The sequence below is a fragment of the Cricetulus griseus genome, chromosome 4 (assembly GCF_003668045.3).
Source record: "Cricetulus griseus strain 17A/GY chromosome 4, alternate assembly CriGri-PICRH-1.0, whole genome shotgun sequence".
Taxonomy (NCBI): Eukaryota; Metazoa; Chordata; class Mammalia; order Rodentia; family Cricetidae; genus Cricetulus; species Cricetulus griseus.
The window spans coordinates 54012681-54033886 of record NC_048597.1 but is presented as its reverse complement, the minus strand read 5'-3'; the positions used below and the strand labels follow the sequence as shown (position 1 = coordinate 54033886).

Here is a 21206-nt window from a genome sequence, read left to right as displayed (position 1 = left end):
GCCAAGTTCCCAATTTGGGGAAACCAAGGCATAGAGAGGTTAAGTTGTTGTTGTTTTTTTTCTCCACAAAACCCCAGTTTTTGCTTCCTGTGAGCTGCTGGAAGTGCCAGGGACCAGTGTGGTGGATGGGTACAGCAAGCACCAAAGATGGACGGTGCTGACCTGCACACAGCAGGAACCCTGCTGGGTCTAGCACTGAAGAGAATAGCATGCGACTGTGTGAGGAAAGATGGAGAACATCTTCCTCCCCCAGGGTCTCTGCTGGAAGCTAAGAGGCTGCATCTGTGTGTGCCTTGGGGTGAGGGGATCTAGAAGGATGATGAGAGCTAGTTCTCGCTGGGGCCTGGAATGGGCCTTGCCAGCAGGCATCTCCTGAGTCTGTCAATGGGCTGTTCCCTCCAGGCTGGCTGCAGTTCAGCCATGATGTACTCTATGCATCTGTGTCTGCAAATAGGCAGGAGGGACATCATTCTACCTGGGCTGGGAGCAAAGGTCCCAGGGCAGCTGAGCCCGGGAACCTCTCTCTCTCCTCCAACTCGCACTTGTCCTGGCAGTTACCTTTGGGATCCCTCACCTAGAGTTCTAGCTTTGCCCAGTGGAAGTGATGCTAACCCACTGCCTTCCTGGTCAGCAGTCCAACCTAATTCATTTCCCTTTTATTTCATTTCATAACCTTTCCCCTTTTCTACAGCTTTATAGTACTCCACTGCAGACACACAGCAGCCTGTTTAAACAGTTCCTATTTCTAGCTATTTGCTTGTTCTCTTTTTCCCCTTTTGTTGTTTCTCAGAATGCCACAGAGAATTATCTTATACACAGCTCACTTTATGCTCATACAGATGCCTCTGTGGTCTATTTTCGCTTCTCAACTATCTATGTGTTTCGAGGGAGCAGGTTTGACTTCTCAATTTACAATCTGTTGCAGATGGATGCTTACCTACAATTCAATAACAGTAAATTACTAGAGAAATGAATTGAAAAGCAACATGAAAAATACAAGCCTAAATGTCTTTGTCTTTTCTCTTTGTTTTATGGTGCTGAGGTGGGAGCCAAGGCCTTGCACATGAATGCTATAACTCTACCACTGAGCCACACTCCCAGACACAGACATTTGATTATTAGAGTCAATGTCCATAAAAATTACTCAAATTACATTTGGGATTTTTAAACACTGATTTCTAAATGTCTGCATCTGTCTTACCACAGAGTTGTTACTGTGTAAGACTCAATGCTGGCCCATGGATCTCACTTTGAGGACAACAAGCCTAGAGTCCCATATTAGGTTAGTGGGTCAAAGGGTAAATATGGAGGCTCCAGAGGGGCTGTGTCATTTGACACACACCAGTAGAATAAGACAGGGTGCATCATTTCCTCACAGCCTCTTCAGGGGGGAGAGCTGCCTGACTCTTTGCTGACAGGGGGAGAATTTCAATTCCAGGCTAAGTGTTAATTTGCATTTCTTTGAGAGTGTGAGAAAAAGTGTCAATCAGATTATAAGCCCTGTTTGGATTTATATCCTTTACCCATTTTTTTCCTACTGGATTGTTGGTCATTTTCTTCTTAATTCCTAGGAGTTCTTTGCATATTTAGGAATATTATCTCCTTGTCTGTTATCAGAACCACAGATAGTTTTTTTAGGTTTGCCATTGGCCTTGTATGTGTTCATGCGAGTGCATGAGCACTCATGGTCATGTGTGTAGAGACCAGAGATTGATCTTGGTGTCATTTCTTAGGAGCTGTCCACCTTGTCTTTTCAGTGTTTCATTTGGCCTAGAACTTCCCAAGTAGATTATGGTGGCTAGCCAGCAAGTCCCATCTGCCTGTCTTTGATGCCTAGCATGAGGAATACAAGCCCTTGGCTTTTTTATTGGAGTCTTTGGATCCATCTCAGGTCTCCAAGCACTTTACATACTGAGCTACCCGCCCCTGCACCCCACCCTTAGAACCTTGAAAGATCTTACTAGGTGGCCCAGAGTGGCCCGTAAATCTTCAATCCTCCTGCCTCAGTCTCCTGGAATTGCAGACGTGCACCATTGTGATGGCTACCTTTTGTCATCTGCCATTTGATGTTATTTTTAGTGGCAAGGGTTCTACACTTTCATGCAAAGGTTTACACTTTGAACGACATCAAATTTATCAAGATTTTCTTTGATGATGTCTGGATTTTGTTGTAGTTTTCACTCCAAGGCTTGACAGATTCTGTTCAAATTTTCTTCTAGTATTTTCATGACTTTACCCTTAACATTCAAATCTTGAATTAAATTTGAAATTTTCCTGGCATAAAATATGAGGCCAGAATTGGACTTGAGGGGCTAGAGAGATGGCTCAGCAGTTAAGAGCAGTGTCTACTCTTCCAGAGGACCCAGGTTCTAATTCCCAGCACCCACATGGCAGTTCACAATTGTCTGTAACCCCAGTTCCAGGGAACCTGACACCTTTGCACCAATGCACATAAAATAAATTTAAATAAATTATAAAAAAATTGGACTTGAATCTGAGCTTTTCTTTCTGCACATGACTGCCCACTGCCCCGGTTCCATTTATTAAATGGATCCCACCTTTATCATTAAAGCTAATTTTAAAGCATTTGGAATCATAATAGAAAAGGCTTTATAATTTGTCAATTTTGTCCAGAATACCATTACAAGGGAAATTAGCTTTCAAGATATGATCTATAACTTTGCATTATTAGAACTGAGTAACATAAATACAATATGAATTTATTTTTTTAAAAACCCTCTGGGGCCATTGACAACCCTAAGGAAGCAGAGAAGTGGGCATTGATGGAAAGAGCAATTGATGAGATTGAGTCTTTCACTGCAGGTCTTTCCCCAGGCCTGCCTCCAGGAGCTAAGACAGCAGAGGGGCCCACCATGGTTGTCCCAGGACCCCTGGCTGTCTCACTGTTGCTGCCCAGCTTCACCCTGCTGGTGTCCCACCTCTCCAGCTCCCAGGACATCTCCAGTGAGCTCAGCAGTGAACAGCAGCTGTGCGCCCGGAAGGAGCACCCCATTGTGGCCTTTGAAGGTGAGAGTGCCCCCCCTCCCCGTGTCCTGAAGGACTTGGGTCAGTCCTCAGGAGGGCCTTCCAGGTTGTCTGAAGCCCTTCCTGTAGGCCCTGAGACCCTTCCTCTGGTAGCTGTCTTAAGGCTTGGCAGCCATGGGCTGGAGAGCTCTAATTTCTCCAGATAACAGATAATTTTACTCAGGCCCTTCACCTACGCCTACCTCAGGGCAGTTATTGTCTTTCCGTGGGATCTTTGGATGGATGATGAAGTAAATGGATGCCCCAGTGGGAGCAAACTCTGGTTTGGTTGGTGGTCTCGGCTCTGGAGGTTCTCAGGCTTGGCTTGGCTTCTTGAGGGCAGGAGGGAGATGACTCACTCAAGAGAAAGAGCCTAGAAGATCTCTGGGAAGTGTCCTTCTTGCTCTAAGCTGACTGTAGGGATGTCTGTCTTTAGAGTCCTGGGAACCCCCAGAAGAAGAGGCCCTGGTGACTCATAACTTCTCTGCTTGTCAAGGGAGAGCGTGGGAGTGTCCTATTAAAGGGTTTCCCAATCTTGGATGAGCACATCCCTGGATGTAGTCCAGGGGGTCTGTAAGTTCTCCAGAATTTCTAAAATTAGGACAACTAAATTTGATGATAACCAAAAAATAAAACACAAATCCTGGAGAGGCCTGGATGATCTCCCATGGCCTGTTAAGACATCTGAGTGTTCCTGATCACATTCACACTCTGGGAACCGCCTATGTGGCAGCTCATACTGGGATCTACAGATCAGATGACAGGGTCCCCCATTTCTTAATACTGACCAGCAGTGGCTTGGTCACTCCTCATACTAACCCTTATTGGGGAGGGTGAGCAGGAAAACACAGGCTTGGGGACTGAAGGGACTTGTCAGAGCCAGGCCTCAAGGTCCATTTCCTGGTGTCACCACTGTTGAAAAGCCGTCAGATGCTCAGCCTCATAAGACCTGTGCTGCCATGTGGAGGAAGCAGTTTGGAAACCAGAGTGGAAAATCAGCCACTGAGTCTGAGGCTGGGGTGGGATTTGAGGGGTAGGTTGGGTGCTTGTGGATGGGAGGAAAGGCTAGGGGTATTCTAGATCTCCAGGCTCCCAGCTGTGTGCTGGCTCCCTTCTCTGAGAGGAAAACTTCTAGCTGTCTTCTCCACGCTGACTTGTTTGAGCTGGGATCCTGGCTTTGAAGGCTTAAGTGGATTATAGTAAATTAGCAATGTCTTCAGTATACAAAACGTGCGCACACGCTCAGACTTCTGATGGCTCCCGGTGACTCTGAAGAGAAGGACCAAGGAGGCTGCCGGGACTGAAGAAGCAGTATTCCTATGGCTATTGTCATGCCAGGAGGGGCCTGTGACAAGTCTTAATGCAACATTTCCTGTCAGGGACTTTGCCTGGATGCTAGGGGTCCAGCTGACCAGGAGGGGCCCCACCCCCTCCCCCTTTGTAGGGGCACTGGCCTGAAACAGGGGATAGGAAAAGTGGAGGATAGTTCTGAGTTTCTGGGTTTCCAATGAGCAATTTTAACCATTATGTGGGAACTGAGTGTCCACCCCACCTACTTACAGAATGAGGGACTCAGCCATATCATCACTACCCTGACAGCTTTGGGTTGTCACCTCCATACACAAAATTAGTGTGTGTGTGTGTGTGTGTGTGTATGTGTGTGTGCATTTGTATGTATGTTTTCCTGGGGACTGGGGCTAGGGACTTACGAAATACAAGCACACCATATTTTAATGACCCTGATCGGTGCCAGGCATGGAACAGTTGCTATGGGGCCTCAGAGGCAAGCATGTGTTCCCTTTGGGGCTCAGTAATTTCCTATTATTCCTCAAAGGTCAGTGCCTCTGTTCCACCCGCCCAGCTGAGCCCTTAGCAGCTCTGTTTCCTGGGTCTCCTCACATCTGTAGTATGCTAAGCACACAGTAGGTCCCATGGGTCAGGAGCTGTTCCAGGAAAGTTGTCCTAATCCAGCTCAGTACCAACCACTTCCAAGACCCCAGCCCTTGTGCTGCCTGTCTGAGGGAGCCACAGGCCTCCCACCTTGCAGCTGTGAGCTGCCTTCTCTCCCCAGACACCTGACAGATCTGTGAATAATCCCCCAAGCACCCACAAGCATCGGGCAGTTGCAGAAGCAGACTGGCAGCATTTTGTTTTATACAGTTCAATTTCCTCCTGTGGGTTCCTTTTAAGGAGGCCCACCTGGGCTTCTCTTTGGCCTGCATATTATTCCATTTGCCACAGCATGCCCTTTCTAGATGGCAGGGAGAAGCCAGCCTGGAGTTAACACTGGCGGTGGTTAATCCACAAAGTGGGTAATTGAATTGACTATAATTAAAATCACAGGCGCGTCATGGAGAATGTCATTTTTCTCTTAAAGTCGCCGTCCAAAGCCTCTGCTGTACTTGGAGCTCAGAACGTGCTTGGTGTTTTAAAGTCTTCCCTCTGGTCCCCTTTGCCTGTTTAATAAGAGGAGGCTGGCTCTATTCCCAAGGCCTCCCCGGGATTGCGGCACTGTGCCCAGCCATGGCCCCCTCCACTTGACTGTGTGAGTTCCTTCGGGGCTGGGGGAGAGGGACACCAACTGAAAGAGGCCCCCACTTCCACCTCCTCACTCTCATGGAAGCCCAGACTGTTTACTCCTTGCCTCTCCCCACTGAGAACAGATCTAAAAGGAGACCCAGCTGAGTCCTCAGGCAGTATCTGAGACAGAGCTGTCATCCCAACTCTCTCCTAGTCTGCTGCCTTCACCTGAAATACCCCTGACCACAGAGATGGGAAGTTAAAGGACAGCCTGTTTGCTACTGTTAGGGACCATCTGGTCTGGGAGAATGGGTGGAGGGAGGGTGGAGAGGATGTGGAGACGGTCTAACCTTGGAGGTCTTCCTGGAGGAGATGAGCACTCCATTTAGTCTGTACCAGAACTTCCTGTGGCCCTGGGTTAGCTGAAAACTAGCCCACTGGACTTTAGACTCTACTCATCAAATGGCCCAGGTGCCATGAGACTGTATGACAATTCTTGCCAATACGTAGCCACCTGCTGGGGCTTAAAGGGTTCACTTCATTTTGTTGCAGGATTTCTTCCCTCGTTTTCTCTCTCTCTCTTTCTCTCTTTTTTTATCGTGCATATCACAGTTTTCTGAAAAACATCCAACTCGCAAAACCTCCAGCTCTCCCGGGAGTGATTAAGTGTTTGCCTGTCGTGCAGAAATGAAGGGCCGTTTTTACTCTGTAGTGGAGGGATAATGAGCAATGATTTATATCCCTTGGATCTCTCTCTCTCTCTCTCTCTCTCTCTCTCTCTCTCTCTCTCTCTCTCTCTCTCTCTCTCTCAGTGGGGAGAAAGAAGAAGGGGTTTCCCTATCAGCATCCTCCCCTTCCCCCAGTGTGGGTCAAGCAAGAAAAGTTCCGGTACCATGGGGCAACCTGGGAGAAATGGGTCTCCAGGGAGGACTGAGGAAAGGTCAATGGGCTTTCACCCAGCAGTTAGACCATGAGGCCTGTTCTTGCTCCCCGCCCCCCCCCACCCCAACCAGTCCCCATGAAAGGCTTTTGCTTTGACTAGGAAGAGTGCTCTCAAAGATGGAGGTAGACGCTGACCCCCCAACCTCTGCTCCTCCCACCCCTGTGCTATCTTATCCGAAAGCCTGATCCTTTTTCTAGGAGTTGAGGAGTATTCATTCATATATTCAAACGCTGTTATAAGGTGGGGCCTGGAGATTCTGGCCCCAAGGTCTTATCTGGAGCCAGGGCAGACCGCCAGGCTGAATACACACTACCATGAAATAATGATGTCAGGTAGCAGAAGCCTGTAGGGTCTCTTCGACTGGGTGGAGTCAGGAAAGTCTTGGAAGTGGTGGAGATGGGACTGGCAGAACTGTATTATTTAAGGAACCGCAGAGTACAAAGGTTTGTGGGCTCCATGGAATGGATCGGGGAAGTCTGAGATGTTTTAGATTAGTAGTGGTGGGGTGGGGGGGTGGGGTTGGTGGTGAAGAGTTTGAGCAAATGTCAACTGGTCATTCAATAAGTAAATAATGAATGCCAGACACTTAGCTGGAGAAGTCAGTAGGGCCAGAACCCAAAAGTAACAGGGGCTGAGACATTTTGGGGGGGTTACTGGGAAAGGATCTAAGCCTGAGACTGGCGTAGCTACATGGAAATATCACTCTGGTTGCCGTGTAGGAAGCGAGGGAAAGGTGCGGGAGGCAGATGAGTTAGGAGGCTATTGGCACCAGTCTAGGCAAAAAAGGACAGTGGCTTACATGGGGATGAGAGAAACCAGGGGAGCCTGGAACCTGGGGGAAGAGCAAACTGGATGTGTATTGAGGTGGCTGCTCAGGGTCTCTGGGGGACCAAGATTACAGGTTTTTCTTTGCGTGGGGTAGAGTCCTCCCCCAGAGACAAAAGTGGTGACAATACTCTAGTCCCTGAGGTCACAAGGCTGGCTGCTTGCAGAGGTGGGCAGGTGAAACCCAGGTCTCCTGGGGGCTTCAACCATACTCCGTCCCTGCTGTCGCTCATCTTCTCTGGGTTGATGCTGTGAAGCTGGAAGCTTCCAACAGTAACAGAAGGTCTCTCTCACCAGATCTGAAGCCATGGGTCTCCAACTTCACGTATCCTGGAGTCCAGGATTTCTCCCAGCTTGCCCTTGATCCCTCCAGGAACCAGCTCATCGTGGGAGCTAGGTAATGGGTTACAGAGATGGGGGAGAGAATTGGGCACTTGGGATGGGATAGAGGGGATTGTCTTAGGGTTTCCATTACTGCAATGAAACACTATGACTAAAAAGAAAGTTGGGGAGGAAGGGGATTATTAGGCTTACACTTTCAGCATTGCTGTTCATCACCGAAGGAAATAAGGACAGGGACTTAAACAGGGCAGGATCCTGGAGACAGGAGCTGGTGCAGAGGCCATGGAGGGGAGCTGCTCACTGGCTGCTCACTCACTTGCTGCTCAGTCTCCTTTCTTATTGAAACCAGGACCACCTGCCCAGGCATGGCATCACCCACCACGGGCTGGGCCCTTCCTCAGTGATCACTAAATGAGAAAATGCCTTACAGCTGGATCTCAAGGAGGCATTTCCTCAGCTGAGGCTCTTTCCTCTGATGACTCTAGCTTGCGTCAAGTTGACAAACAAAAACATCCAGTACAGGGATACCATTGGGATGAGTACACTGTGGATTCATTGGTCTCCTGGGTCCCTGTCCTCCTTGCCAGGCCCTGTCTGTGTTAATGACTGTCATGTAGGGGAGTTGTGAGAGCTGGGGTAAAGAGGGCCTCCACCTCACCATCTCAATTAAATTCATTCATCAAGAGTTGTTAGGGTATTAAGAGCAAGGGCAGCTGCCCTGGTGCCAGGAGCGGTCCAGTTAGAGGTGCCCAGGAGCCCCCTGCTGGCCAACTGGCTGCCTGTACCTAGAGTGCTGGCGTAGACCTTATGCCTCTTCTATTAAGGCCCTCATTTCTGTAACCTACCCACCTTTGTCCCCACTGTCCAGATCCAAATTCAGAAGTAAAACCCTATCTCCCAGGCTTCTAGGCAGAGTGGGAAGAGCTCACTATCATGAATCATTTGTTGCCAGCTTTGGAAGCAAGGAGCTTAGAGATAAGGCAGGGGTCCCTGGGCTGCCCCCCCCCCCGTAGCTCCTGGGAACTTGCTAAAAGGTAATATTTCAGTCTTCCCCAGTCTCTTGGGTCAGAAACTCTAGGCATAGGCCCCAATCTTGTTTTAGTGAGGCCTCGCATGACTGGTGCTCAAACTTAGAAATGGTCTGACCCAGCACCACACAGCAAGAAGGCACATGCTGGGAACTTGAACTCAGGCCTCCTGACTCCAGGGCTATGGGTCTGTATTAGGACAACTGAAAGCATGGCATTCTGACTCAGCTTGGGTAGGTGGGAAGAACACTTCCAGGGGACACTGTGGAGCTGGCCATACCTGCCCTTTGGCTGTCCCCCTTTTGTTTGCTGTATGAAAAAGAGGTGAATCACCTACAAAGCTCTGATCAGCTGAGCTGGGTCCTTGTCTGGATAAACTTGACCTTGGTGTCTCAGTTTCCTCTTCTATGGCTAACCTTCCTGGGATTCTGGGATTGCTGAGGTGCTGGGATTCTGGGATTGCTGAGATGCTGGGATGCTGGGGTGCTGGGGTGCTAGAGCTGCAACCATTTACATTTTTTCTGAATGAAGTATTAGTTTATAGCAGCATTGTATTTGTTCCAGTGTAACATTCCAGCCACAAAAGACTATTCTGGAAGAACCAAGCCATACTCGCGCGCGCGCGCGCGCGCGCGCACACACACACACACACACACACACACACACACACACACACACACAAACACAAGCAGTCTTCTCTAGGTACTGGCATCCTCTGAAAGGTGATCTGTACAAATGCAGGCAGATGAGAGTATGGGCTTTCTTTCTCAGTAAAGATAGTATTTGTTTTGCTTTCTATTTTGAGAAGGTTGCCCACTCACATACAGAGAGATCTCATATCCTCTGCTCCCAGGTCCTGCCAGAGGCAACATCATATAATATATAATATATACATATATATCAGAAATATAATCTAGGAACTGATATTCATGTCATCCTTTCTCCTGGCTTAGGTTTTACCAGCCAGCTCTTTGACTAATTATGTCTATTCACTTCTGTAATCCTAGCGTTAGGGAGAATGAGGCAGGAGGCTCCACCCTGAGTTCAAGACAAGCCCAGGCTACACCGTGAAGCCTTGTCTGCAAAACTGAAAAAAGCAAACAAGTGGGGCTAGTAAGATGGCTCAGCAAATAAAGGAGCTTGCTGCCAAACCTGAGGATCTGAGTTTGATCCCCAGGACCTACATGCATGTCATGGCATCCACATGCTCCCACACATACATACCCAGACAAATTCACACACACACACAATGCCTTAAAATATAATAAGTCCTGACAACAAACAAACCCAGAAACATACATATATGCCTTTTATACCCAAAGAGCAGCATTCCAAGACTGTGCTCTGAACCCCAAGAAAGCATTTGGAAAAATGCAGGATTTTCCGAGGCATCTGTGTGATAAATCGGATAACACATGCAGTACATCACACAACAGATAATCTAGAGTGTGTAGTAAGGCACGGATGCAGAAAAAAAATCCAGGCTTTACTGCCAGCCCTGGGGGCAGATGCTGTGAGGCTCCCATTTGTAGATGGAGAAACAGTGACAAAGAGGTTGTCATCTGCCTGTGGCCACACTGCCCCACCCAATCCACTTTGGGTCTCCCATAAAAAAGGTGGTTGTACTTTCTGTCTGTAGGTTTTCTTCACATAGCTAGAGGCACAGCTTCTCCTAGGCCTTTGAGCCTAGCTCTTCCTAGAGAGGGAGGCATTCCATCCTGGACTGGTCCCTTCTGCCCCTAGAGCCAATGTCCTGAATCCTGGGTTCTTTCTGATGCTCCACTCCTGTTTTTTTCTCCCCCATCTCTCCTCAGCACCCTTGGCCCTCTGGAATTCAGGCTGGAGAAATGTTTTTATCCATTTATAGCCTGCCTTATTACCTATGGGAGCGGGAGCTGGGTGGGATGCAGCAGTTTCCTGCTCTTGTCTCCCAGTTCCCCTAAGAGCCCACTGAGATGTTGTGATGCATGATTTTTGATGGGATAAAAATGAATTGAGTGATGCGATGTTTCCCCTAATTTGTTAAAGCTGTGAGCAGATGCCTGCATTACCTGTGCTCACAGCTGGGGCAGAGCCACAAGCTGGAACCCATCTGTCCCTGGGCCAAGAGTATGGAGGCCGAGAAACTCTGCCAAGGACCTGAGAGGGGGCTGGGGAGGGACAGCAGAGGCTTGGAGCCAAGGTCGTGGGCAAGGCCACCCTGCCCTAGGCCAGTGGAGAAGCAATGCGAATCTTCTTCTGGGCCAGCAGCCAAATCATGGAGAGGAATCTCCCAGCCTGAACTGTCCTGTTCCCACCCCTGCCTTCCTTCAGCAGGGCCCCTCCTTCCCTTTCTGGCCCAGTCTCTCCTTATTTCTTCTCAGTACAGCTGAGGTGGCCAGAAGTTCCTAGATTAATTATTCCTAAAAAGTTCAGGAACCCGAAAAGGGGATGGCCAAAGGCAAATAGAAAAGGGAAAGAAGGTTCTTTGGAAAAACTAAGCTACATCTGCTTGTCATTAACAAAGCCTTTTTATGTGTCTCCAAGAAGTCAGGCATGAACTAGTTCTCCATTTTACAGACATAGACACTGAGGCCCACCAGGCCTCAGCAAACAGTGGAGCTGGGAACATACCTCTTTCTGCTACAGGGCCTGTTCTCAAAGCCTAAACTCTTTGTGCCAACACACTTTGACCCAGTGGGTCCCCCCACCACCCCTGTGACTCCCAAATTCTAAGTCTTGGCCAGCTGGCTGCAGAGTTCAAGGACAACAGAATCAGTGGTGATGCTGAATACACAATGGCGTTGGCATCACCACCACCACCATCATCACCATCATCATCACCATCATCACTGTCGTCGTCGTCATCATCATCATCATCATCATCATCACCATCATCATCCTTACAGTTAAGGCTCGTGAGCCACCAGCTGTTACATGAGAGTGGTATAGAGGCTGGCAGTGCTGTGCTGACTGGGCTGTGGAGACAGTAGTCCAGGGAGAGGCTATGGAAAAGGCAAATCCAGAGTCCCTGGCTAGAGATGAGGCTGCACACAGGACCCCAGGGCCTATGTGGGAGGTCCATCTGAATCTCTGCAAGACATCTTGAGGTTTCAGTGAACAGAAACAGGCTATGTAGTTAAGAAAGGCAAGGTCACGAACTAAACAAAGCCAGTTAATTTACAGATGTTAACTGACTTTATCTTGATTCTAGAATCTGGTGGACATGGCCAAAGAGCTTGACTGTATAGACAGAGAAGGGAAGTGTCCGGGGAGTGGAAACAGCACAAAGAAGACCAGACATTTCCAAATTACCTTCCCTGTAAAGTGGACACAGGGAGATAGAAAACAGAGGACTAACTGTTGTTAACTCCAGGTGACTTCCCATGACTCAGGGCAGAGAGCACTTTACTATCATGGCAACAGAAACTAGGCTGGCTGGGAATGTGGCCGTTCCTTTTTACTAATTTCTCAGAAGGCCAGTTTTGCTTTAATGAGGAGTATTCGATGTGAACACGGATGACTCCATTTTGATTTTTTAGTCTGGTCTGCTGAGACCCCTTATGAGAACTTAGTTCAGAACAATGGCATCCTGTTAGTTCTATTCAGCAGTGGATTCAGGCAGTTCCTTCCTGTGTTTGCTGGGTCAGCCAGAAGCAGATACAGCATGAAGTCTGTAGGTTACTCCCATTACACAACCTGCCTCCTGTAAAATGGAATTTCCTATAGCTACTGCCAGGCTGGGTGAAGGTTCAATGAACTAACCAAGGTGAAGCTTTTTCTTGGGGCTGGCTCACCCTAAGTCCATGCACCCCATGAGACCTGGGCTGGGAGGTTGCCTGTCAGAGTCCTACCCACAGTGAGAGTGACTTTTTCTGTTCTGTTTTCACAGGAACTACCTCTTCAGACTCAGCCTTGCCAATGTTTCCCTCCTTCAGGTACATTTGCTTTTCTTCCCTTCCCGTGCTTTTTCTGTATTTGGAAACTGGGAGCTGGGCAGTGCAAGTAGCAGGATACCTAATCATCCCCTAGGATCAGCTGCAGGAGCCCCCTATTCTTTTCCTGGTCACAAACTAAAACCCTGCTATCAAAGTCACTGCTGGGAGGATACATGGAAGTGGATGCAAACCACTCTCACATGGAGGCACACACAGGTTCATGCTTTATGTTGAGGTGCTGACAAGGAAAGGAAAAAGGACTGGGGTGTCTCCTCTCCCTGTCCCTGTTGGCTGAGACTAAGGGCTTTGCCAGGGTGCAAATGAGACCAGTGAGTCTCTACAGGGCAAATGAGACCAGTGAGTCACTCAAAGTACAATACCGAAATCAGCAGGAGAGGCCCAGAGTTTGGGCCTCAGGGGAAATGGTGTCTCTGGCTCCCTTCTTAGCTTGGCCTGAGAGATGCTGGTCCATCTCGGCATTTTCGTTGAACTGTGATTGATTTATTATCTGCTGCCAAGCAAGGCTCCCCAAGCATAATTCCCTAAGTGCTCCGAGAGGCTTTTTAATGGGACTCCTTGATCCAGAACAGTTATCCCAGATTGAGAAACAGATGCCAAACCATCTCTGCAGAGGCTGAACATTATAGAGAAAGGACAGCCATTCTTCTTCAGGGAGGGAGAGCTTCCCTTGACCTGTCCAGGAGCTGTCTTAACAGTCTAGTGTTGGTTGGGCACTTATTGAACACTGAGCTGGAAGCTTGGCGGTATTAGACCAGCGGATTCTTGAACTCTCGGGAAAAATGATGATGGATGCAAGCAATCTAGTTAGAACTCGGGCGTTAATCAAGTGGGCTGTTGGGCATGGGGTTTTGCAGCAGCAGCAGTTAGAGAAGGGAAGACCTCCTTGGTAAGCCAGTTTGACCTTCTGGTCTCCTTGCTTCCAACCTGGTCTACACTCTCAGTGACTCTTGTACCTCTTGGCTGAACACCAGAAGAAATATATAAGGGTGTAAGGGATGTGCTCTCTGGAAAGGAGGGGTCAGAGGAATTCGAGAGAGTTGAAAGGAAATGCCATGTGCCCATTAGTGCATACCTTCCCTAAGCCAATCTGCCACCCATCTGAAAAACGTTTAATGAATAGCCTCTAAAGGCCAGGTCTAGGCTTACATATACTGTGGGCTGATGGTGAAACATCTTCCAGGGGCTCATGGGTAGTTAGTGGCACTGTTTGGGGAGGTTGTAGAGCCTTTAGGCTATGGAGCCTAGCTGGTAGATATAGGTCACTTGGGCCTGGTCAGCTATAGCCTAGTACTGATTCTGGCCTCATCTGTTTCCTGATCCATCAAGATGTGAGGAGCCTCAAACATAAATAACTCCAGCCCCCATGTACTCTGCCATGCCCTCCCCACCGTAAGGGATGGTATACCTCAGGAGCCACAAAAATACCCTTCTTCCCTTGAGTTGCTTCTGCCAGGTATATGATCATATGACAAGAAAAGTTACTACAGCATGGCGCTGGACACTTGCATTCTAAAGGTGAAGCCCGGCCCCGGAAGCAGAGGCTTGCGCTTCCTCGGTGGCGGATTTGAAGGTTTGTTTTGTTGGTAGAATTTTCTGATGCCGCTGGTGACCCACCATGCCGTGTCCCAGTCCCGTCCGTCCGAGGGTCGTTGCTGGGAGACTCTAAGTGCACTGCGAAATTCCAGCAAAGGCCGCCTGCGCTCCCACCGCGAGTGGATGATGCACTATGAGGATGTTTTGAAAGAATGCACGTCTCTTCCCAAACTGTCTTCTGACTCTGGATGGGTGGTAGATCACATCCTACCCGACACCTCACCCCACACGCAAGAGAACTCTCCTGATAATTCACCATCCTCTGGATCTGCTTCAGGCCTGGACCCTCTCTTCTTAAGTCTCCTGTCAGAAGCACTCCAGAACCCCCCTCACCTTCAACACCAAATGGAACCAAGAGCACATAGGAGCCCAGCACACAGAACCTATTGCACTTCTGTCCTCCCGAGCGATCAAAGTGGACGGCTGCATCAGAATGTACGAATTGGTGCACAGAATGAAAGGAACGGAGGGCCTGAGGCAGTGGCAGGAGGAGCAGGAGAGGAAGGCGAGAGCCCTCTCGAAGATGACATCTGAACAGCTAAAGAGGTTTGATGAGCTGAAGGCACTGAAGCTGCATAAGGAATTCCAGGACTTACAGGAAGTGATGGAGAAGAGTACCAGAGAAGCCCTGGGGCACCAGGAGAAGCTAAAAGCTGAGCATCGCCACAGAGCCAACATTCTCAACCTGAAGCTTCGGGAGGCAGAGCAGCAGCGTGTCAAGCAGGCAGAGCAGGAGCACCTCTGGAAGGAGGAAGTCCAAGTCTGTCTGAGCAGCCTGTACACCCTGCAAGAGGAGGTCCTTCAGCTTAACCAGCAGCTGGATGCCTCCAGTCAGCACAAGGACCTGCTGAATGTCCACCTGGCTGCCTTCCAGACCCAGGGCAACCAGCTGTGTAGCCTTATCTCTGGGAATCATTCGCACCACTTTGGAGAGTGGTTGTCCCACAGCAGAGAACCAAGCTGAGGCTGAGAAAACCCTGCAGGAAATGCAGGACCTCCTCTCAAATTTGGAGCAGATCACCAGAGCCTATGAAGTCAAGAAGAAACAGGATAAAGAGAAGGCCCGGGTCAAGATGCAAAAATCACAGGTGCAGCAATGTTCAGGGGCTCCCACCCAGCCCCCAATGCACAGTCCAGGGCCAGCAGTGACACAGAATGAAGACCTGCAGGTGAAGGTACAAGATAGTACGATGTGGTGGTATCAGCAACTTCAGGATGTGTGTTGGCCTCTGAGGGCCTGACCAGCAGCAAAGACAGTCAGGCTAAAAAGATAAAGATGGACTTGCAGAAGGCAGCCACCATCCCAGTGAGCCAGATGTCCACCATTGCAGGTTCAAAGCTGAAGGAGGTCTTTGAAAAGATCCATAGACTGCTCTCCAGGAAACCTGGTGGGCGTTCTGTGTCTGTCACTCTTAACCCACAGAGGCAGGACTTTGTCCAGTACAAACTGGCAGAGAAATTTGTGAAACAAGGGGAGGAGGAAGTAGCCTCTCACCATGAGGCAGCATTCCCCATTGCAGTGGTGGCATCTGGTATCTGGGAGCTCCACCCTAAAGTGGGAGACCTCATCCATGCTAATCTCCAGAAGTGTCCCTACTCTGTTCCTTTCTACCCACCTTTTAAGGAAGGGACGGCGTTAGAGGACTATCAATGATGCTTGGCTACCAAGTGACAGATTCTAAGGTGGAGCAACAGGACAACTTTCTAAAATGAATGTCTGGGAGGATCCATCTGTATGCTGCCATTATCCAGCTCCAGTAGCCATGAGCAAGAGGCTCATCCTCATGGCTTAAATCATGGCTGGCGCTGGTTGGCACAGATCTTAAACATGGAGCCTCCGTCAGATATGACAGCCACTCTCATGTTTGACTTTTTTGGAGGTGTGTGGGAATGCCCTCATGAAGCAGTACCGGGTCCAGTTCTGGAAAATGATACTTCTCATCAAAGAGGACTACTTCCCCAGAATTGAAGCCATCGCAAGCTCAGGACAGATGGGTTCATTCATACGCCTGAAGCAGTTCTTGGAGAAATGTCTGCAACGCAGGGATATTCCTGTCCCCAAAGGCTTTCTGACTTCCTCCTTCTGGCGCTTCTGATGTCCCTCCGTCATCAGTCATCACATCATGTTGCAGGAGGGGCAACAATAAAGCTAAGACAGCAAGTTTGGGAGAAATCATGTCAGACTTAGAACTTCCTTAGTGTGTTTATATATATATATATTTGTTCCATGTGACTAAGACGTTCGTCTTTCATAACCTTTTGTCAGTCTCTTGTCAGATCTGATAGTTGCTATAGGTGTCATGGACAGAACAGCAGAACTGGCCTTTCTCATTTTCACAAGTTATGAGAGGAGGTCAGAAGAGGCACTTGGCTGCATCCTTTGTGTCGAGTGTGTTTCAGAAAGTTGGTGATACTTTATCTGTTTCCCTCTAACCTGGAGTGAGCACACCGTTTTCACTTCCACTCTGCCTCATCCCTTTTCATACACATACTTAGAAAGAGTAAGTCTCTCAAGATTCCCTTTATAGTATCGTGTGATGGTGAGGCCAATCAATCTCTTCTACGCAGTGGGCGTGAGGTAAAGTACTTTATACTTGATGGCTTGTGAACTCCTTGTATATTCACAGGACATGTATGATGTAGGCATGGATTGAACCCCAGAGCGCATCAGGGTAGCAGGTATGTGGACCAGGACTAGGAACATGCAACAGTAGAGTACTCCCTGTCGTCTGGATCTGGAATTTGGTCCCTGAATAGCTGGGGATGCTGTACTAGATTAGGTACCTTTTTGTTGTTTTTCTGACAAAAATGAAGATGGGCTAAGATACAGCCTATGGGGTTAGGTGAAAACTGAAAATCATCACCAGTGAATGCACTGGCATCAGGAGGAGCTGGCTGTCTCAGATGGGAGTCGGCATTAAGAATAGATAGACTCTGTACAGCACAGGCAGAGCCACAGATCTATCTATTCCTGCAAGCAGAGGGCCTTGTGTGGTGGGTATTCATTGGTTCTCTTAAATGGCCTAAGCATTTCACTTGATTACAGTGCCCCTCAAACAAGTAATAAAGCTTGAATTTTTAAAAAATAAAAAAAAAGGTGAAGCCCATCTCTTTTCCTCAAGGAATGTGCACAAGAAGGTAATAGGATTCCTTTTCCTGCAGGGGAGCCATGTGTCATGTCCCTGCAAGGCAGGCTTAAGGGAGGGAGGCCAAGTTCCCAGAGTCAGCAGTTCATGCTCACAGGGGTCAGCCCAGAGACTAACTTCTAATTGGCATTTGTAGGCGACAAAGCCAAACCTGTCAGGTCGGGGACGTGGGGAGCCAGACCAGAGGTTCCGAAGCTCCTGTGAAGCAGTTGATCCAGGGAGGTCTGCCCTGAGCACCTGGCAGTTGCCTTTTTATTTGGTTTCCCATGGTCTGGAAATGAAGGTCAGCTGGCCCTGGAGAGTGGCTAAAGGCAGAAGAGTGAGATGTACGGAAATAATGGCAGAGCTGTGAGAAGCTGGGGGTGGGGGTGGCCCTGAGGCAGGAGGAACCCTCCAGGCCCAGCAGGGTCTGCAAAGCTATTGAGAGGTGTTGCCTTTGAGCTCCAGCTCAAAGGCTGTGTTTGCCTGGAAGCAAAGGGGAGAACATAGGAATGAGAGAGCACATAGTACGGGAGGGGCCGGATCAGAGAGTAGGATCCCAGAGGGAAGTGAGGCCCTGGGAGAAAGAGGGGTCTTCATTGCTGAGCTGGTGGGGAGGGTCCACATATTATTTGGAAGGCAATAGAGATCCATTAATGAGTTTAAGCAGAGAAGTGACAGGAATAGACTTGTCATTTAGGTCACCTGAGCCAGAGCAGGGACTGGAGTCATGGAAGAAGCAGCCAGGAGACAATTGTGACTGTCCAGCTGAGTGATGGAAAGGCTTGAAGGGGGCAGTGGAAGAGAGATGGAGGACAGGAAGGAAATCTTAAGGTGTCAGGGTCACACAGGGCCATGGCTTCATATAACCTGAGGATCACCAGACATGCTGACTTCTATATAAAGGTGACCCCCTAGAGGAGTTAGTCATGCTTGGACCACAGGGGAGACATCTATGTTTCTGGCTTACACAGCTGGCTACCCTAAATTAGGATGCGAATGGGGCTGGCTCTGGGGTACAGCCTGGAAACTGGGGTTTTCAAAAGCTCACAAGTAATTGCAATGGGTAACTAAATTTAGGGACCACTGCTGTAGGATGTCAAGAAAGCTTTACCTGGGGTACCACCCTGCTGGCTCAACCTCCTCTGGCCTCCTTACTAGCTGGGCTCCAGGACATAAGTCATGTCTGTATCTTTCTGTATGTTCAGACTGGGGCCTGGGGTTTTGTTTGACCAGTACAGGGTTGATGAGGTGTTGGATGCTTATGGCACCCCCAGAGCTCATGCTTGGAGTGGGGTTCAGCTCCAGTGGGGTTCTCTAACGTAGTCTACAAACCAACTCCAAGAGCACCAAGAGCCTACCTTCACCAGCATGTCTCCTAGGTGTTAACCTTAAAGTTCAGGCTGGGTTCTTCTGACAGAATCACAGAGGAAGATTAATACATTTATGCCATTGGTAGCTGTCCTAGCAGACACTGTCTGGCCACAAAGGCAAGTAAGGAAGTGAGAGGACCATCCAGTGCCTCCTCCATGATGCTGGTGGCAGGCCTGGGGCTCTGGTCAGTTGCCTGGCCTGAGTAGAAAACTTTGTCATGTGACCTGGCACACCCTTTGTGGAGCCGCTCAACCCCTGTCCTGGGTGTTGACTATGACAAGCTGCTCAGCAGCATAACAAGACTGAAAATGAGCTACAGAATTGCACTGACAGGGGAGGGGACACTAAGCTGTCCACTAGGCCCCAGAGTCTGATTTAAGTCAATTTAAACCTCAAGTGTTTTATTGATACTTTAAATAATTGACATCTGTTTAAAAAGAAATCTAAATGCAATTTATGCAAACCAGTGTCCATTAAAGGGACCTCTAAGAACCTAAGCCCTGTTAAATAGTTGACGTAAGTGACTGTTCCTTAAGGAGAATTGAAATCCCCAGTTCCTTCCTATTTCCTGAGTACTACAGAGCTGTGTGTGTGTGTGTGTTTGTGTGTGTGTGTGTGTGTGTGTGTGTGTGTGTGTGTGCGCGCGCGCACACACGCACATCTTGTGCATGTGTGTATGTATTTGAGTATAAGAGTATGTTGTGAGTGTGCAAGCATGTGTGCACACATGTGTGTGAGTGTGTATGCATGTGTGTGTGAGTATGAGAGTGTGTGTATGCATGTGTGTGAATCTGAGAGTGTGTACATGTGTGTGCATATGTTTGAGTGTTAAGAGTGTGTGTGAGTGTGCAAGCATGTGCGCACGTCTGTGTGTAGGGGGTAGTGGGGGCAGGAGCTGAGGAGGAGAAAGAGAGGGAAATCAAGTTGGCTCAGCTGTTAGTATCAGCATAACTCAACTGATGGCCATGAGAATCTTCACAAAGGAGGTGTGTAACCTACCATGTTGGGGCCTGGGAGGTCAGCATGTTGCTAGCTTGAATTTGGCAAGTAGGCATTCATGAATGACCTATGTCAGTGCAGTTCTGGGGCCTATCTGCTACAGTGTTAAGATCTTGGGGTACCAGAAGGCTTGTAAGAACAGAAATGATTATACTGGCATGTATACACACCAAAACATGAAATGGGACTTTTGGGGGTTGTGAAGACACTGTGGTGTGATCCCAATTCTCTTCTAGACTACCTCACACCCACCACACTTGGGTCCAGCACTGGGGCTTGCAGGGTCTTAGCCCAACCACGGAAGGCTGAGCTGGGTCGGAGGAAGGGTAAGTGCCCTGCTCACCCATTCCCCAGCATCCCGGGATCCCAGAGACAATCAGACGCAGCAGGGAGTCTAGTCAAGCAGGAACTCATTTATTGCTCCACAGCAAGCATCTTTTAAAGCAAAAGACCACAGGGTGGGGAAAACAGCCAGCCAATGGTTTTAAAGGTCAGCCTATCATGTGCCTAGGTGCCCTATGCTTTACCCAGTGAACATGAGCCGTTCATGCAGTGACTTCATCTGCTTCGATCTTGGCAACCAATCACCCTTTTTTGTAAACATCTCAGGACTCAGCCCTCCTGACTTCCCCTCAGTGCCATCTCTGACTGATTTGTGTGCCCTTCAGGGGCTGTTGGTAGTTTAGACTCTGCTCAGTGGTGAACTCAATCCTCAGATGGTGCTGATGCCGAGTGGTCATCTCTGGCGTGTCTAGGGGAGCTTCCATGTCCACACAGAGACCATTCCAATCATATCCTGGTGGCTTGCTTGCTTTCCTCATAGCACAGGAAACACAGTGATGTTGTTACCCAAGATCCTCACCTGGAATTTCTGGGGCAATCCAAGCAGACCACATTCATCCCTATGCTAACAGCATGGTGTATGCCTATCTTCACTCCTTCACAGGAACCCACCAAAGGCACCTGGGGAGTTGTAACAGGTTACACACTCACACAACAGAGAGAATGAGAGGGAACATGTCTGTGGAGAAAAAATTTAATCTTTCTGGGAGATTGAACTGGATAGAAGGATCATTCTGACTTAGCAGATCTGAATAACTTACAGAGGGGTGTGGCAGGAAAGCAAGCTGAATCTCCAGAAAATCTCAGACTCTTTGAGGTACGAGGGCGTGGTCAGGCAGACCTGTAGCCAGCCCCAAGCAGGCGTGGCTACAGGTTCCCCTACAGTACTGGCTATTGTAGAATAAAGACAACTAAAATAGGATACTGACTAACACTCTCAACGGAAAGCCCAGAACCCTGGTCTCCTAATCTCTCTCCTTCACCCAATATAAAAGGCTGAGATCACTTCTCCAGAGTCCCAGTGGAGAGTGCATGTTTAGAGCCTGTAGGAAGGATGGAGGGCACTCATGGGGTTTGGGCCAGAACAAGGAACTCAAGTTTAAATCTTTCACCTTATCCCATTCCCAGGCTAGAGAATGGAGGAGTCTTTGCT

The 21206-nt window shown here is 48.8% G+C and overlaps 1 protein-coding gene and 1 pseudogene across 2 annotated transcripts in view; both read left to right on the top strand.

The window, feature by feature from the left end:
- Positions 1-2858: 2858 nt before the first annotated feature.
- Sema5b (semaphorin 5B) overlaps positions 2859-21206 on the top strand; it is a 43006-nt gene continuing 24658 nt past the window's right edge. The window contains exons 1-3 of one of the 2 annotated variants that reach the window (XM_035444106.1): positions 2859-3027; positions 7610-7709; positions 12554-12599. In XM_035444106.1, the coding sequence (XP_035299997.1) occupies positions 2874-3027; positions 7610-7709; positions 12554-12599 (300 nt within the window). In that variant the 5' untranslated portion in view covers positions 2859-2873. The remainder of the gene's footprint in view (positions 3028-7609; positions 7710-12553; positions 12600-21206) is intronic. The other variant, XM_035444105.1, reaches the window with a different exon arrangement.
- LOC103160735 lies at positions 14217-16357 on the top strand (annotated as a pseudogene).